A 19,459-nucleotide genomic window follows, 5' to 3' on the forward strand; every position below is an offset into this window, starting at 1 on the left:
CCCGGGCCATAACCCAGTCGATAGCGTGACCTTTTCAAACGAGACAACCAGCAAAGATAATACGTGGTAACGCCCATCCAGGCGTGGCTAAATATAAATTTACACAGCAGCTCCAGTGGACAAGGGGAGAATCAGATATCACAGTTTCCCGCCAACTCAATAACTTTCGCCGTTGCAGCTTTGGTGTTTTTTTCTCATCCACCAACTTCAAAATGTCTGAGGGAGATATGGCGATAGAAAAGGTGGAAAGCAAAGAAAAGAAAGAACAAACGTCTGCAAATTCTAATGGAACAATTACAGGTAATGTTGCACTGTAGTGTTATTGTTGACACCGGCCTCGGTGGCGTCGTGGCAGGCCATCGGTCTACAGGCTGGTAGGTACTGGGTTTGGATCCCAGTCGAGGCATGGGATTTTTAATCCAGATACCGACCCCAAACCTTGAGTGAGTGCTCCGCAAGGCTCAATGGGTAGGTGTAAACCACTTGCACCGACCAGTTATCTATAACTGGTTCAACAAAGGCCATGGTTTGTGCTATCCTGCCTGTGGGAAGCGCAAATAAAAGATCCCTTGCTGCTAATCGGAAGAGTAGCCCATGTAGTGGCGACAGCGGGTTTCCTCTCAAAATTTGTGTGGTTCTTAACCATATGTCTGACGCCATATAACCGTAAATAAAATGTGTTGAGTGCGTCGTTAAATAAAACACTTCTTTCTTTCTTTCTTTTATTGTTGACATGCTGTACACTATCTTACTCCCATCATGTATTGTTGCAAACTCACAACTTCCTTGGTCGTTTGTTTTATTCTTTAGTAGACCTGTGCGGTATTTTTGGAAGTGTTGAATCATTGCGTGACCTGGTGTGAAAGTTTGAGATTGTACCCGGTTTGTCATGTCATAGGGTTTTACGTGCACATTCAGAGCAAGCTGTTGTAGCGCACGCCTGTCGGTGCAAGGGAGCACCAGTAGCCCGGTTGAATCGGTAGCAGGCGGGTGGGGGTGGGGGTGGGGGTGGTGCTATGGAATTTGAATGGAGCCGTTAATGCCAAAGAGAAAGTGGTGCGCAATTTTGTTGAGGAAATTTTGGCGCAATTTTGAACGGTCGGTCGAAAGGTAAATTGCCGAGCTAATATAGGTTTTGATATTAGTGAATCGAGAGTAGCTCGTTAATTTTAGACCTTTACGATGCTGTGGTGTCTCCCTAGGTTGCCGATCGGGCCCTTATAAAGGGCCTCACCGCTTCTGGTCGAGGCATCACCAAGTACCCGATTTGAGATTGTCCTTTGCTTAAATTGAACATGCGTCAAAATTGACCCCTTCGTATGACGAGTTAGCCACGCCTCCCGTCACACGTGATGCAAGGTTAGACAAACTTTCAATAATGGCTGCCGATTAAGTTTTTGCCTTAATTTATTTAGAAATATCGTTGTTTAATTAAAAAGCCGACAAGAGGAGACATTCAAGTATTTCACTACATGGTACATTTACGATGACAACGTGATTTAAATCGACGAAACCATGTTTACTTCAGTAAATCGACGCAATCGGAACACCTCATCACATTCCGCTACGCTAGAAATGTACGAGGCGTTCCGATTGTAAATCGACGCACAAGAACACGGAAGTCACGTGATGAACGTCGAATGCAACCAAAAGAACATTTAAAACATCCTATGCTAACGTTTCTTGTCAGGACTGATAAATTTAAATATCTTGCTTGTTTCTTTTTTCTTCATCTTATTCATTTTAATTTCTGTTGTTGTTGTCCGGCTATTTATAATGAAATCCCGATATGCCGAGAAGCAACTTAGCAAGAGGCGCGGCGAGACCCTCGACTTGTTTAAAACCGCGACCGTCGTCTTTATTTTTGATCGGGTTACGTTAATTTTTTTATTTAAAAAAAAAAAGGGGGGGGGGGGCGGGCGTGAGCAGTAACATTAAAATACAAGGCGTTGCGGAATGCTATCGGTGTACCATAATTTTATGCACGAAAGGGTGGGTTGGTGGGGACCACATCTTTGGCCCTCCAGTTATGTATACTAACATATTGGCCCGTCTTCGTTCTGACAAAACTTATTAGGGCTGTGTACGTTTGGGTGCCCCATCCTCTCGTTATAAAATCAGGCTGTCCAGCATACCCTTATGAAAAATTTGGACACAATTAGGAATGAAAATACAGAAAATGTAGGACAAAAGTAAAAAAACGTAGGACTGAAACAGTACGTAGAAAAAATTGGAAAAAGACCAAAAAGTACAAAAAAGTACGATCGCTGGACAGCCTGTAAAATATTTGTCAATTAAGCCAGTACAATACAGTGTTTAAATAAATAAACTGTTGGGAATGAAACTTGAAGCTTCTGGCCCCAACAATCCAATCTCACCCCCCCCCCCCCCCCCCCCCTCTCCATTAGTTATCCTACTGTCGGCACAGAATGTACTCACACAGATTTATCTGTTCTAGAGGCATAGGCAGACAAGAAATAGTATAAATATTATAAGACAACCCGTGCCTACAGAACAATTATACAAAATAAAAATTTAATTAAAAAAATGTATGTAAAAAAAAAAAAAAGTAATATGAAACTAAACCACAGATTGCTGTTCGCACAATTTGTTTAATATTTATTATGAGAATACTTCCTAACATTTTGTTTTCTCAAAGAGCGGGTCTTTACATATTAATCGCCAAGTAGTCTAGTACCGGTAAATATATTTATTCAAAAATGTATCTTTCTGTGGTATCCATCTCCAAATCCTCGAAACGTGTACAGTCAACTGAGCAATTAAAGATTACCATTTGATGGGTGGTGTCAAACTGAATCCCAAGTCTTGCAAGTCTGAATTACTCTTTAGCAGCAATATGTCAACACAAAAAACAATGAATATTGTATTAAATGAAATTGTTGAAAGTGTTAAATGTTCGGCAGCAATTTCACCCCCTGCCCCAGTTTTTCTTTCACATGTCAGTTGACACTGTTCTACTATTTCTATCATTCTGTTCTCAATATCAAGATGCAATGTAATTTGTTTAATAGTTTGTCTTGAGAATCTCATTAGTATGCACATCAGTAGTATGCAGTGTGACTGTTCATAAATTAATTATTAATGTGAATACATTGTCTGTATATTATCTAAGGCCTGTACATATTTCATGTATATGGCTTGAGTAAATGATATTGGAAATAAACAAAATTATATTATTATTTTTATCTGTAAATATAAACACGCAATGTAGATCGCAATGTGCGACATCTAAAAATCAATGGATATAGGACAAATCAATGAATAAATGTACTTTATTAACAAAATAAAAATTAAGGCGAATCGAAACATCCCAGATAGCATACCATGGTTGGCCCAACGTAAACTGACTGGTGGCCCCACGTCGACTGCCGACGTTGGCACATGGTCATTTTGTCCGTTGGGCCAGCATTGGCTCACTGTTGGTAATTCCACGTTGCGCCAACGGTGTACCAACGTTGTGCCAACATTTTCATAACGCGTTATATAGTTGGCCCAACGTTGTGCCAACATTTTCATAACGCGTTATATAGTTGGCACAACGTTGGGCCAGAGTAATTAAGAATAACAAAAGCACAGTTGTAACATTTATTATCGAATTACATATCAATCTTGTTCATCATCTTTCGGATTCCGACTACGTCTCCATGGCTGCTGACCTCGCACGTTGCCTCTCCTCCTCAAGTGCTGCAATGACAAATGCAGAAGATCACAAACTTATTTAAAATTAAAGTATATACCACTGATTAAAAAGTTTGTTCGTGTGTATTCAGTATACGCAAATATAACATTTCCCAAAGTTAAAATGAAAGTACTTAAAGTTTGTTTTGTTTAATGACACTACTAGAGCATATTGATTTATTAATCATCGGCTAATGAATGTGAAACATTAGAGAGGAAACCCACTATATTTATCCATTAGTAGCATGGGATCTTTTATATGCACCATCCCACAGGCAGGATAGCACATACCACAGCCTTTGATATACCAGTCGTGAAGCCCTGGCTGGAACGAGAAATAACCCAATAGGCTCACCGACAGGGATCGATCCCAAACCTAACATTAATCAAGCGAGCGCTTTACCACTGGACTACATCCCGCTCCATGAAACTACTTATTCATAATTCTAAAACTAAATAACCTAGCCAGTGTTTCTGCCAGAAAGAAATGTTTGGGTATGGCGTTATGGAATTGAATGCAACCTTAGTCAAAAGGGAGTATGGGGGGGGGGGGGGGGGGGGGGCTTCCCCAGAAAGAAACCCTACTAGCTATTACATGTCTTGCCACATACAGATGTGATATACAACTATAGACTTTCTATTATTTTGTTCCATGTTGATGGACATTACTTGTTGTGTCTTAGTTCTTGATTTGTTTTATCTTATTCAGTGTTACACATTTAATATGTTTAAAAAGATACAAGGGCTATTTCTTTTTAAAATGGGTGGGGGTAAGCCTGAAGATTTTTCTAAATGTGGGGAGGATGTCTTTATACAGACTCTGCAATGTTCACCATTACTAAAAAACATACTGAAAATGTGTAGGTAGGATGTCCAAAAATGTCCAGGCCCTCCCCTCCCCACCCCGTGACTTCTAAAAGGAATAGTCCTAATAAAATTATAAACTGAAAAAAGTCAAATATGATGGCAAAAACTCACATTAGAAGAAGTTTGCTCACTGAGCGCTGACCTAATTAAATTCAATGGTTAACTAACGTTTTAACGCTGGCTTTTTCACTGTCAACACCATTTTTATTTTAATAAAACGGCGATCGCGAGCCAATTCGCTCAGAATATGGAACGTTAACCATTTTTCTACCCGAAAATAGTTTTGTTATATTTTTCTGATTGATTTTTCCACCGTCAATTTTCATGTTTTTAAATCGTTTAAATTTCATTCCTAATGGAAAAGCTTGAGGATTCCCTGCTAAATTCGGAGACTCGAAGGGATTCCCCGTGTCAAGCATTTTGACAGGAGGCGGTTTCATCCCAGTTCGCTAGCCAATTAATGCTTGAGATACTTGCCGAGCTATCAGTGTAATATTTTTTTGATTGGTGCAGATTATAATCCGTCATTTTTTAATTGAAAAAAGTGAAGTTTACGAACTTTCTTACTCTCAGTGCATGCGCACTCCATATGTCTGCTGTTGCGAACTTGGTGAAAACGTCAAAGTTTGTAAACAAATGTATAAATTTCTCGATTTTATGGGTTGTTATGACTTTGTTGATTGTTGATTATGCTAAATGTATAATATTTGTAATTGTTGTCTTATAAACGACACAAGGTGTTTTTTGTGTGTCTTTTGTCCGGTAAACATCTGGCATGCGTGGGCTGTACCATTGCTGCTGATGCAAGGTGTGGATGAGTTGTGTGTTCTGTGCATTTCGTGGGCCTATACCACAAACAGCTAGCAATCCGAGTAGTTTTTTTTCATTTATTATTTTAGTTTGGATAGACGTTTTGGAAATAACAATTTTTTTGTTTTGTTTTCTGTGAATTTAAATAAAATTATTTCAAAAATTAAAAAAATAGCGAAAGAAAAAAATAATGTTTAGACAATTTAAGATTTTTGAGCAATTTTTCACGGTCATTTTCATAACCATAGCAACCACAAACTTCATTTAAAATTACTATGTTGTAGACATATCTTACAATTTAAGGTGGTTGTGTTTTGAAGATTTTGACGAAAACGCGATATCTGCTATTTTGTATGAATTCTTTATTTATTGTAAAGGAGTAAAGATATACTATTATACTATAAATTTCGTTAAAACAAATCCGGGTTTTTTTTCTTGATTATTTTAGTTTGGGTCGACATATAGTCAAAAAAGGAAAAAAGTTTTGGAAATTAAAAAAAAAGAACTATTGTTTCTTTTAATTTAAATTAAATTATTTCACAAATTAAAAAAATCGGAGCGAATTTTTTTTTTTAGAAGTAGTTATTGCTGAAAACGTAGGTGCCGATTGCCGTGACGCGAATGATGGTGAAGTGTGTGCAAGAATCAGGTGAACTATAATTATTTCAGTTTGCATGCCAGTCTGAAAGAAAGAACAAACTAATTGTAAACTGAAATAAACAAAATAAAACATTATTTACAGATTAAAATGCCCCTGTTACACAAAAAATTAACTCCGAGTGCCAACCTGCAGCAGTATTGTCCTGTAGTGCACAGGTAAATTTTGTATGATTTACACCCCTTCTCTGTAATGGTCTAGTCCGGCTCGGTCACAGACAGTCAGATAACTAGTCTATATTTAGACGGGTGCGCGTCATAAATGATTTTTTAATCTAAAAATAGACCGCCACGCCAGCAAACTTCTTCTAATGCTTCCTAAGTTCCTTTTGTGGCCCCCATTTCGGTCCGATGCATATGTTAACCAATTTCTAAGATGCAGTTCTGCTCCTACCTCTTTTATGTTGCTCTTTTTGGCAGCATCTTCAGAAAATAAGAAATGGCAAATATTAAATACATATTTTCAACTTATTAGATGTAGACTTGTGTCACACGTTAGCCCAGTTATAGCTTGAAGAAATTAGAAGTTGAACATTATTGAATTAATGGCTTTAAACTTAAATTATTAGCAAAATTAATGATTGTAAACTTAATATATACTAACAAATTTCTAACAAACAATAGATATTTCATGTCTGTGTACAGTTTATTATAGGATCTCAAATGAGTGTACATTTCTTATCAAGTTTATGTCACAAATGACATGATTTTTATTTGCCTCAGTGAGTGACAAATAAGAATTATTTCAAGTCTAATATCCTATTTATTACCCAAATAATTATGTTTTAAATTGAGAAATCACTGTATAAGAATGCAGAGGGTGATCATTTGTGACGTCAATTGGGACGTAACACTTTGATACGTACCAAGATATTTTGAACCATAATATTAGGGGTAATAATACCATTTATCACCTTTCTGAGAATTAATTTCGTGATGCCCTTTTTCTTCCTCCTGCCAACCCAGTTGCACTGACAGGCGAAAGGCTGGGTGAATATGCACTCCATCATTCTTTCAATTACATCCTTTGTTGTTGTACGTCCAAAGAATTCAAATAGGCAACCTATGTGTAATATATAAATACAGCAGCATTAAATATCAAATATACTCTTCAAAAAAAGAAACGCAAAAGGGTACAAATGGGTTATAACTCCGATTTTATTTTTCCTACCGGTTCATGCTTTGTGAATATAAGGTCATTGCATGTCCCAAACACATTCCCACGGTTACATTCGATAAAACGCAGCTACTGTACAATAAAGTTCCAAAATGTGAATATTCGCAAAAACGCAGCCAAGTGCAAACTATGTCACCACTGCACGTGCGTTGTCTGCACGTGCAACATGAACACCGACAGTATAAAAGTGCAGGGTGTTCGCTTGCCTGGCCTCTGTATCTGGCCGACAGTTGACAATCCAGGACATGCCACGTCTCAGTGAACCGCAGAGAAACAATGCCATCGGCCGACTAGACGCAGGCGAATCCAGAACGGCCGTTGCCAGGGCATTCCATGTGTCCCCAAGCACCATCTCCAGACTGTGGGACCGTTACCAGCAACATGGATCAACACGTGACCTCCCTAGATCCGGTCGACCACGGGTCACTACCCCCGGGCAGGACCGCTACATCCGGGTACGCCACCTTCGGGAACGATTGACTACTGCCACCTCCACAGCCGCAGCAATACCAGGTTTGCGCAGGATATCCGACCAGACCGTACGGAACCGCCTACGTGAGGTAGGAATTCGTGCCAGACGTCCAGTTCGAGGTGTCATCTTAACACCACAACATCGTCGACTCCGACTGCAGTGGTGCCAGATTCATCGACAATGGCCTCAACTGCGATGGAGACAGGTGTGGTTCAGTGACGAGTCCCGATTTCTGCTCCGACGTCATGATGGAAGATGTCGCGTGTATAGGCGTCGTGGTGAACGTTATGCGGCAAACTGCGTGCAGGAAGTGGACAGATTCGGCGGGGGTAGTGTCATGGTGTGGGCAGCCATCTCACAATGGCAGAACTGACCTGGTCCACGTGCAGGGCAACCTGAATGCACAGGGCTACATTGACCAGATCCTCCGGCCACACATCGTTCCAGTTATGGCCAACGCCAAAGCAGTGTTCCAACATGACAACGCCAGGCCTCACACAGCACGTCTCACAAAGGCTTTCCTACAGAACAACAACATTAATGTCCTTCCTTGGCCATCGATATCACCGGATTTGAACCCAATTGAGCATCTATGGGACGAGTTGGACCGACGCCTCCGACAGCACCAACCACAGCCCCAGACCCTGCCCGAGCTGGCAGCAGCCTTGCAGGCCGAGTGGGCCACCATCCCCCGGGACGTCATCCGTACTCTGGTTGCTTCAATGGGCAGGCGGTGCCAGGCAGTTGTCAACACACTCGGGAGGCCACACCCGGTATTGACTCCAGATGACCTTGACCTTGGTGGTGTGTCCTATCACTTACTCACAATGGACTAGAGTGAATTGTGAACAATCCTGCAACATTTGGTAATTATCGGACTCACCATTCAATAATTAAATCAATTCTCCAAATGTTACGACAATGTGGTTTTGCGTTTCTTCTTTTGAAGAGTATATGTTGCAAGTGAATGTTATATTAATTGTTCAGCTCGTAACATACATATTAAAATCACACATTACAGATGTATACTATTTATTAGAATATGCCACAGGATTTAGAATAAATGTTTTGAAAGATTTTTTTTTTTTTTTTTTTGTGAAATAATATATTACATTATTTCCACACACCTTAGTTATGGGGCGGCCGAACATTTTGCTAAATTATTTAATATTAAATTTCAGAATTTTATAGCTATACAAAGTTCTTTTGTAACAAAATCTCAATACATGAAATTTGTTTGCCAAATTAAAATAAAATTGACGAATTTGGCAAGTGTCAGAGGTAACCGTGTAAATAGATAAGAGACTGCACGCGCACACTCGCACACACACATGCTGTTAAATCTAAAGCTTTTTTTTTATTGTTAGCATGTTATTTTAAAACTGTAATGGGTGAGATTGCATCTTTAGCCCTGGATAGCCGGCAGGAGTGGTCCGGACGCCAGACAATAATTGTTAACAATTTATTAACGGAACCGTACCACGCGGACGCGAACGAAACCACTTGCCAGTGACGAAAAATAGTTCCATCGATAAACGAGTTTTTAACTTCAAATGTTTGTAATACAGTTTGTTTGTGAAACAGATATTAATAAAAACAGAACAAAAAAAACAACCTTTTTTTTTTATCAGAAATGTATGTAGTGAAAAATTAAAAATATTAAAAATAAAAAACAAAAAAACAACGGTTGCTAATCGCGCATTAATACAATAACACCACGACCGTAATTAGGTGGCCCAGTTCAACATTGCAGCTTTTAAAAGTATTGAAATAGTGTATTTTATAGTAAAAATCAAATTAATTATGTATACTTGATTGATTATCAATGTTATTTATAATCTAATTATTGCTTTAGCATTAACTGGGGTGGCTGGAAACTGTTGGAAATTACAGACGGGGTATAAGAGAATTTGGCTCCGCCCACAGGTGTATAAGGGATTTGTCCAACGGCAAACAACCAATGAGATTAAAGAATTTTACATGAAGGCGAGATAAGTGCTTATTTTGAACGCTGCTAATCTGGCGAGTACGAAAGTTACATGTAGTCCTTTTTTTCCTCTTTATATATTTACTTGCTAATTGGCTAGTGAATAGAAAACTTTGGATTGTTGCCCATTTCAAGTATTAATATGAATACAGTAAAACACAAAAAAGTAATAAAAATCAACCACTTAAGGCAAGTGGCTGCTGAATACACGAGCCTGCTGCCACTTTTATAGTCTTTAAACTGTTTGTTGTTACTTTTTATTATTGTTAGTACTGCTAATTAATGGAAACAAAATTAAAAAGCTTTACATCATCAGTAATACAAGTGTATAGTCACTTCGAAAACAGATGACAACCTCATGTTAACCAAGTGATCACATTGAATGTGACATTTTAAAAAGTGAATATTATCATCATAAATAATCTACATTGCTACACTTTTTTCCATTACAAGTGCATATTATAAAACACTTTAAGAAAAGTATTAATTTGCATGACAAAACATTATCATTATCTACAAGAAATGAAAATGTTATCACTTAATTTACGGAGAACAGCATCTTAATCTGTTTTAATTAATTTATTATCTTCATATTATTACATTGGAGGGCATGTTTGAGTGTTTCTAATGCCTACTTACTACTACATATTCAAGTGTGACTGCACATTATTATTGCTTGTATAATAATTTTTAAATATATTTATTTTGCAGATCGTAGAACTCCCTATACTCGAGCGCAGAACACGACCAAGACCGCGGAAGTGTCTAAACACATATGCGTGTGCGAAGAGAACCTAGAGGCCGAGTCCTTCTGCGCCGACTGCAAGGAATGGCTGTGCAACCAGTGTGTGTCGGCGCACAAGCGGGTGCGCATCACCAAGGACCACGAGATCCTGGTGCACGACAGTGTTCCCAAGATGGACAACAGTGTGGCCGACCAGAACCTCTTCTGTAAGCAGCACCGGCACGAGAAGCTCAAGTTCTTCTGCGAGGACTGTCAGAAGCTGATGTGCCGCGACTGCCAGCTGGTGGAGCACAAGGACCACAAGTACCAGTTCCTCAACGAGGCCACCGTCAGCTACAAGCAGCAGCTGGAGACGAACCTGGCCATGATGTTGGAGCTCAGCAAGAAGCTGAGTCAGGTGCACGGCAGGATCGAGCAGTGGCTTGTCAAGCAGGTCCAGACCCAGGCAGACGCGCTCATCAAATCGATCAATCAGAATGTGCGCACCTGTGCGTAAAAAAAATAATTTAATAATTTAATTTGCATATTAATTCCTTAGCACTCAGGGATGAGAATTCTCCATTGAATTCAGTGCAGTTTTTTTTTTATCCCAGGGGGTTAGTCTCATGAAACATCTCAAAGTGATGAAAAATTTGTATGGAGGTGGTGAATCAGGCATATCTTGAATTCTAACATTGGTCATCGGTACAAAATTGTAAACATATTTAGTATTTCTGTGATATTTATTTACTATTCATCCAGAATCAGGGCCGTACCCTCCGGGGGGGCAGGGGGGGGGGGGCAGCTGCCCCCCCTGAGAATCTTGTCCTTTTTTTTTTTTTTTATATATCTCCAGTAATAGCATAGAAATGTCAGGGTTTAATTTGTATAGTGTTTAATTCCCTGTATTTTGTATGTCATACGCTCAGGTAATATTCTAGAGGTTATAATATGTTATACGGCTACAGGTCTCTGACCGTCCATATTAAATAATAATACTGTATATCGAGACCAACGCGCTAAAAATAGAACAGGAAATGCATAACGGAAACCCTAATAGTTTGATATTTCGAGAATACAAAATCTAAAATGGCAATGTCCAATTCTCCAATTTCTGATGCGCCTAGCGCTAAGAAGGCAATGAGATAAACACAGCAAAGTGTATCGTCTGTTTTTTCCCACAAATCAACAAGGTAAGTTGCTGTCAAGTCTTGAAAAATTACCATTTGCATTAATGTTGACACAATCGATGTCACGGACACGATGTGTTCAATTGAATAATAAAATTAATGCTGATTGTATATTGCCTAATCATCTTAATAGACCCTACTACTACTGTCCCTACTATATAAAATAATATAAAAGTGTTGGGTTTTTTTGGGGGTTTTTTTGTTGTTGTAATGAGGTGAGTTAATATAGCTGTATTCCTACAGAATCGTTTCCAGAAACAAAATGCGTGCACATAAGTTGCAGCAAGGCATGCGTTGTCAAAGCTGCGTTCACCGACACGTGTTCACGAACGCTAAGGGACTGTCTAAAAATGTCATCACTTCTCCTTAAAGGAATAACCCTCTAATACTTTTCAACACCCCCTGCCCCATCCAAACTAATTTAGTCAGGGAAAAAGCAGGTGTTGAAATGTTTTGTGCCACAACACTTGTAGGACGAAACTGACAAGGTGTATCTTAAATGACAGACTCGGCAAATCTTGAAACAAATCGGAAACAGGACATTTACGTATAATTGCCGAGACTAGTTTACGTGTAGTTCGTGAAAATGTTTGTTAAAGGTGCTTTGTCTGTTTTTCTATATTTTAACATGTTTTACTAAAACAAAATATAAGCAAGACTGCAGTTTAAAAAGATTCGTGCAGTTTTTTTTCTATCAACAAATATCGTCCTCTGTCCACACGCAAGGCTCAGATTTTGACGCCATTTCTCTGTTAACCTGCCGTTTGGCTGACCGCTTCCAGAACTAATATATAGGAAAATGGCGTCAAAATGTGAGCGATGTATGTTGACAGTGGACGTTATTCGTTGATTGAAAACGCACACGAGTTTATTAAAACAGCAGTTTTACTTGTATTTTGCATTAGTAAAATATATTAAAAGATAGAAAAACAGGTTTAGAATTTCACTTTATAAATAAATAATAAATTAAAAAAAAACAGTAAAAAAAACCAAAACGAACTTTTGGACACTTCCTTTTTCGACTTTTTATTTGCATGGGCGTTTTACCCCTCCTCCCCCCCCCCCCCTCCCCTCTCTCCCTTTCCGCGGGTTATTCGGTTAGAGAGAAGTGATGAAATTTTGAGACGGTCCCTAACGTTCACGAGCGCTTTGATTGAAGTCGACGACACATGATTGTGAACTTTCTTATTTGCTTGGTACACAATAAATATTGCATATCTTATCATAACTTGATGTTAAAATTAATTTTAGGAAAATATAACATTTAAAAACACGCACAAAAAACCCCACAACACTATAAACTGTTAAAATAAAATACATTTGTAATACTAAAAAAAAAAAAAAGTAATAATAATGTCAACTTTAAAAAGTCTTTACATTGTAGATTTTCCAGCTTGGTAAAAGCAGAAATGTCTTGGATGAGTTTATTAATTTTTGTAGACTAATGTAAAAGAACATGACTTAAATAGTTGTTGTATAAAGATGACGAATGCGCTAGAAAGCAAAGTGGCCGAAATTTAGTTTTTCTACTTAACAAAAATCACAATAATAAATGTTGAGAAAAAAGACCGTGTTCTTGGTAGCAGATTCTACAGAAAGATGGTCTTAGTTGTATTGCAAAATGACCAAACTATATTAAAAAAGTTATATTATTTGTTAAATGAAACATATCCAATAAATTAAAAGATATGCAATATTTATTTTGTACGAAGCCGTAACGAAGCTTTGTTTCTGTCATTCTGTCATAGGGCCTACCAAGTTGTGTTTTGGAATATTTCTCAATTATATATTAATCAAAAGAGGTTCAACGATGAAATGGTTTCGTCTATATACATCTGTATTACGTACCAAATAAAACAATCCCGCACTCAGTATTGTGTACCCCCTTCCCCCTGTACGCATGGCATATGCAATGGGCAAGATCCACCAACACCACCCCACCCCACCCAACCCTCTGTATGCATACACATCCAATAACAATGAAATACATTGACAATAATATATTTGAAATTTCGTTTCACAACTGCAAATGGCGCTGATCTCGTTTTGCAGTGAACACTCGTAATTTTCAAATGAGGCACGAGGGTTAGGGTAACCCTAACCCTAACCCTAAACCCTTCTTGCATTATAAAATCCTACAAGATAACTAAAGTCACCGTTTGAAAATGGCTAACTTTGCGAGTCCTTTAAATAATAATAATTTAAACAAATCGGGTTACAATACTCTGCCAAATAATCATTGAAGTTGTTTAAATTTATTGTTGGAAATTGGTCAATTTTGTAATTCATGTCAGGAAATCATGCCCCGGACTTCTAAAAGGTTCCGCGTTCTTGGACAAGTCACAATTTGTTTTATATATAAAAAGTAGTGACCCCCCCCCCCAACTAGGATTTTGATCAGGGTACGGCCCTGAAAAGGTCAAGATTTAATCTTTATAGTATGTTAAAAATTATTTATAAAATTTAGTGCCCCCCCCATGGATTTTGGTCAGGGTACGGCCCTGAGAATGTGTTTATTGAAGTAGGAAATAGTGATCAAACCAACTAAAAGTGAAAGTTTCATATCCTGGTTCTCTCACCCAATGTGAGATTTCGAGATGTCACTGTTAAATCCAAACTAAAACTATAATAGTGGCAAGTTAAAATATTTACAAAGGAGGGGGAAGTAACTCATGGCATAACAAACTGCCATAAATGAATCTGGTTGAAAAAGAATTAGATTTATGAAGCAAATTTTGATCAGAACAATATTGAACAAGTATTAAAAAGTTTAAAGTAACTCATCAGTAAAAAGAAACAGTTGGTGACAATCTCAATTTTACTTTACAAAAAACGTGATGCTAATTGTAATGAGTTGACATCACTCAATAATCTGTGTGAAAGTTTATGAAGTTGCAGTTTGAAACATATTTACTTGTTCTTTAATGAGTAAATTAATAACTTTCAAATACCTGGAAAGAAGGCCTGTGAAATTTTACAAAATTATAATATTTAAAAGAATACACTTGAAAAAAAAAGATAAAATGAAAACATATTCCCTAGATTGGGGTCGTGTATGAAATTGTACTGCTAGCAGCAGAGACATTTGACATCCTATATACATTTTTTGCTGTTTTTTTCGTTTGTTTGTATTTTCCATTCTCATCCATGAGCACCAATATTAAAACATGTACAGTTTAAAGTTGAACAAAAGTATTGTTTGGCAACTGAACTTTTGCTATTTATCTAAATTCAGTTTGTTTTAGCAACACCAAAGGCTCTTTTATGTGAATTGAACATACATGTGTGGAAGTGTCGAGTGTTTTTGATTTTGTAAACAACTAAACCCTGCAATTTTGTTTTTGTGTTTTTATAGGTCCCCCTCCATTGATTCGAAGTCCGCCTCACAACAAGTTGTCACTAAACTATGTCAACAATCGTCCAGGATCTGCAGACTCCGACTCTCATCAAGGAAGTGACCCGGAGAGACCCTCTTCTAGCAAGTCTGATGGGTAAGACACAATCTTCTGGGTGAAGATAATTTATTTTTCAGGGCACAGAAAATCCAAATATGGCAATTCCATATCTATGTCGGGCTGTGAATTTAGCAGGATTCTATACTTCCACGAATGACAGATTTTGGGTCGGAAGTGTAAGATTATGAGACAGAATCCAGAAATATCTACCGGTATATTAAATCATATTTATGATTCTGGCAGAATCCTAAGGTCGACAACAGTCACTCTTCACACCCTTGTTTTGGCTTCGTACACAATAATATAGCATATTTTACCATAATTTCACTTGAAATCCATATTTTGTAAAAAGATACAATTTTTTAATAATTTTTCTTCAAACACATTCAGGTGCATTAGTAATGTTCAAAAAAAAAAAATTCAATAGCAATTTTGCATTGGAATTTTTCCAGCATTCTTAAAATTGAAACGTCATGTACCCAGTTATGGTTATTGTAAGGAGATGCAAAGTGATTTGAACTTTTAAAAGATGAAAGAAGTAAAAAGTACCTTTTGTCAAATATATCATATCAAAAATTACTGTTGGATAGGGTTTTATTTATTGTGTACGGAGCCAAAACAAGGGCCCGAAAAGTGACTGTCGTCGACCTTAAAAAGAAAAATTCCCCAAATTCAGTTGTGTAACCAGTTTAGAATGGTGAAAGGAAACAACTTCCATTTATTAAATATGGCATAAAAACAATTACCAAAACAATGGTGTGGAAAATGTCTGTCATCTACCTTAGTTCTCATGAAAAATCTGTACCCCTGCCAAACATTGTTGACTGGAACTATGCGATTGTATTTGTGACCCAGCCTTTTTATTACATGCTGGTCCTAGAAACTCTTTCAATGGAGTAAATGTAATGCACAAACAAGAAAAGGTTACCTTAAACCATATTTTAACAAGTGACGGGGAACGAAAATGAGGCCTCAATAAATTAATCTTCAGGGTTTTAAATTAAAATATGTTGGTTGATGGTCTAATCATATTTTTTGTCTGTGTTTACAGTGATTTATCTTCAACCACACAAGTGAAACAAGAAAACACTCGCAGTGATGATTGTGTGATCACTTCAGCTCGCATTAAAGGAGAACCAAGCTGTAATCAGGTGATTATCCCCCCTTACATGGAATTAGGGCTACAATGAGAAATGAACACTATTTTTATTTATTTATTTAAAAAAAATAAAGTTGATCCTCGGAGACAAATGTGGTAGTGTCCTGGTTTGGAATTGAATACTTTCTTGAAAGCTTTACTGTCATTTTGCAGCATTGTATGCAACTTATAATTTCTTGCTTAGAATGTTTGCTTGTTACCTTAATCTGAAAACAAAATGGCATTTTGTGGGTATTAAGTGCCTTCAAACTCACATATATTATTATTTCAGCAATGGGTCTATTTCTTTGTAAATTCACCTGTGAGCTCCACTCAAACTAAGTATTATTGCAGTACTATTAATATACGAGGGGTGATTGATAAGTTCAGAGCTGCACATGTTTCACTGAATATGTGTGCAGTTCAACTTATTGAATGATTACACAGAGAATGTTTGAAGTTACTAACTTGAGTTGTTTTTCTGTTACATATAATTAAACATTGAGCATCGGTGGTTTCTGACAATATGGACAACATCAGCCACCGTGCGGTCATCTGCTACCTCAGTCTCAAGGGCTTAACACCCAAGGAGATTCATGAAGACATGGTGGTCACACTAGGGGAGGATGTCCCTTCATACAGCATGGTGAAGAAGTGGTCTGCTAAATTCAAACATGGCAAGGAGAGTCTGGAACACAACCCCCGTCCGGGAATGCCAGTCACCGTCACCACACAGGAGACCATTGCCAAGATTCATGACATCATCATGGCAGACAGACGAGTAACGGAGTGTTACTTTGCCACTGAGTTGGGTATCTCCCAGGAACACATCCATGCAGTCATCAACAATGAACTTCAAATGTCCAAGGTGTCAACACGTTGGGTCCACAGTGGTCATGGCTGCTATCCAGAAATGTGGATTCAAACTTGTCAAACACCCACCCTATTCTCCTGATTTGGCTCCCTCTGACTACTACCTCTTCCCGAAAATGAAAAAGGAGCTCGGTGGTCATCATTTTGCCACAGATGATGATGTTATGAATGCTGTGGACCACTTTCTGAGGGCCTAAAATGGCGCCTTCTACACAGAAGGGATCCGTCTGCTCCATGATCGCTGGACTAATCGTTGATAATAACAATTACAGCTGCCACACTGACACTAGTTCAAAATTAAATTACAGGAATTTGCTGGCCAGATGAAACATTTTATAACAAGAAATCCTGTCACATTTATCTCCAATAGCAGGACTCCTAGTGTTAACTACCGGCCTTGGTGTTGTCGTGGTTAGGCCATCGGTTTACAGGCTGGTAGGTACTGGGTTCGGATCCCAGTCGAGGCATGGGGTTTTAAATCCAGATACTGACTCCAAACCCTGAGTGAGTGCTCCGCAAGGCTCAGTGGGTAGATGTAAACCACTTGCACCGACCAGTGATCCATAACTGGTTCAACAAAGGCCATGGTTTGTGCTATCCTGCCTGTGGGAAGTGCAAATAAAAGATCCTTTGCTGCTAATCGGAAAGAGTAGCCCATGAAGTGGCGACAGCGGGTTTCCTCTCAAAATCTGTGTGGTCCTTAACCATGTGTCTGGTGCCATATAACCGTAAATAAAATGTGTTGAGTGCGTCGTTAAATAAAACATTTCTTTCTTTCTTTCCATCCAAGTGTTTTTAATGTCCACTTTACACAGGACAGTACATCCATGGCCGGGGATGTGGATGATCCGAACGACGATGAATGCGCGTGTTGTCACAACGGTGGGGAGGTGCTGTGCTGTGAGAGGTGTCCATGTGTCTTCCACCTTCAGTGTCACATCCCACAACTACCGGCAATACCCAAGTAAGAACATCACTTATGTTAACGCCACTCAGCTTACATTAAAAGTAACTTTTGTTTTGTGAATTAATATTTCTATTTGGTTTTCTGTACTTAAGATGCTGTGTCATTTTAGGGGCGTATGTAGCCTAAAATGATTAGGGGTGGGGGTGGGCAGTAAAAAAATAAATGTTAAGTAACTCCTGCAGTTGCCTGTGGCAATCAGTAATGCCGTGGAGATTTGTTTTATAAGCATATCTGTTCATTGACCCTGGTGTCTCTTTTTAAATTTTGGAGGGGGTTAATGATGGTGCAACTGCATCTCCTGCCGTTTGTTTGGTACAGCTCTGTGTTTTCAGTGAAGTTTTTGTGTATACCCTGAGCATAAATTCTAATTTCTCATCAAGATAATATTTATGTTTGTTTCAGTGGTGTGTTTGTGTGTACCCTTTGCTCAACAGAAGATAACAATCAACTCGGCCCAGTTCCTATGGACACTCTGAATGGCACAAAATGCAAGGCGCCTAGTGGCTTAACAGACAAAGAAATGAAGGTATGTATTTAGAGTTTTGAAATTATTTGACGAATTAGTTGGTTAATGTGGAATAAATTGTACATTTAGAATATTGTTTGTGTGTGTGTATGTGTGTGTGTATATATATATATCATATATTAGGAATAAAAATTATATTATGCGAGTCTCTGGCGAGCATAATACATTATTTTTATTCCTAATATATCATATTGACGATACCGAAATACACGAGGGTAATAATCTCTTTATCATATAATCTCAAGCTTAATACAACGTGTTTTTGTAAACTGTACACGCAACTTTAATTCCAGTCCGCCATTACTAGATATTCAAATGACGTAAGAATATGTGGTGCGGTGTGTTTTTGAATGGAAATGATGTCAAACTCGAATGACATCATTTTGGATGTCCTTACATCAAAATAAAGTTATGCCTAACGTTTTTTGTTTTCTGAACGCTGGACAGCTTTCAGTGTCAAATTGCCATTGAAATGTTTTTATTTGACAACTATGAATGCATACGTCAATCATGGAGTGTCACCCAAGTACGTTTGCTTAAATGTCAAAAAACCTAGTGCCGAGACCTCGACTAATTTACATCTAATTTGCAAAGTTATCAAATTCTGAAAGTATGTGATCTGAAAAATATCACATACTTTGATTGCACTGTATATATATATATATATATATATATATATATTTATCATATAATATCTTACATTTTCATATATATATATGTCTGTGTGTGTGTGTGTGTGTGTGTGTATCTGTGTGTGTGTATATATATATATATATATGTGTATGTGTGTGTATATATATATATATACATATATATATATATGTGTGTTTGTGTGTGTATATATGTGTGTGTGTGTGTGTGTATATATATATGTGTGTGTGTGTGTGTTTGTGTGTGTGTATGTGTGTGTCAGTGTT

At 37.9% G+C, this 19,459-nt stretch overlaps 1 protein-coding gene and 2 long non-coding RNA genes across 3 annotated transcripts in view; 1 reads left to right on the forward strand and 2 right to left on the reverse strand.

Moving 5' to 3' along the window:
* LOC121380830 (E3 ubiquitin-protein ligase TRIM33-like) overlaps positions 1 to 19,459 on the forward strand; it is a 22,535-nt gene continuing 3,076 nt past the window's right edge. The window contains exons 1-6 of the mRNA XM_041509817.1: positions 1 to 300; positions 10,381 to 10,902; positions 14,939 to 15,074; positions 16,090 to 16,189; positions 17,865 to 18,013; positions 18,419 to 18,542. Of these exons, the coding sequence (XP_041365751.1) occupies positions 213 to 300; positions 10,381 to 10,902; positions 14,939 to 15,074; positions 16,090 to 16,189; positions 17,865 to 18,013; positions 18,419 to 18,542 (1,119 nt within the window). The 5' untranslated portion in view covers positions 1 to 212. The remainder of the gene's footprint in view (positions 301 to 10,380; positions 10,903 to 14,938; positions 15,075 to 16,089; positions 16,190 to 17,864; positions 18,014 to 18,418; positions 18,543 to 19,459) is intronic.
* Positions 3,223 to 7,194, reverse strand: LOC121380833. Its single transcript, XR_005959010.1, has 3 exons — positions 6,948 to 7,194; positions 6,428 to 6,456; positions 3,223 to 3,705 (listed from the first exon to the last, which is right to left on the reverse strand). It is a non-coding gene; the product is annotated as an uncharacterized LOC121380833 (long non-coding RNA).
* The window catches only part of LOC121380832, a 26,443-nt gene continuing 17,756 nt past the window's right edge, over positions 10,773 to 19,459 (reverse strand). Inside the window, exon 3 of the long non-coding RNA XR_005959009.1 lies at positions 10,773 to 10,900. This is a non-coding gene — a long non-coding RNA (uncharacterized LOC121380832). The remainder of the gene's footprint in view (positions 10,901 to 19,459) is intronic.

Source organism: Gigantopelta aegis, chromosome 9, assembly GCF_016097555.1.
Source record: "Gigantopelta aegis isolate Gae_Host chromosome 9, Gae_host_genome, whole genome shotgun sequence".
Lineage (NCBI taxonomy): Eukaryota > Metazoa > Mollusca > Gastropoda > Neomphalida > Peltospiridae > Gigantopelta > Gigantopelta aegis.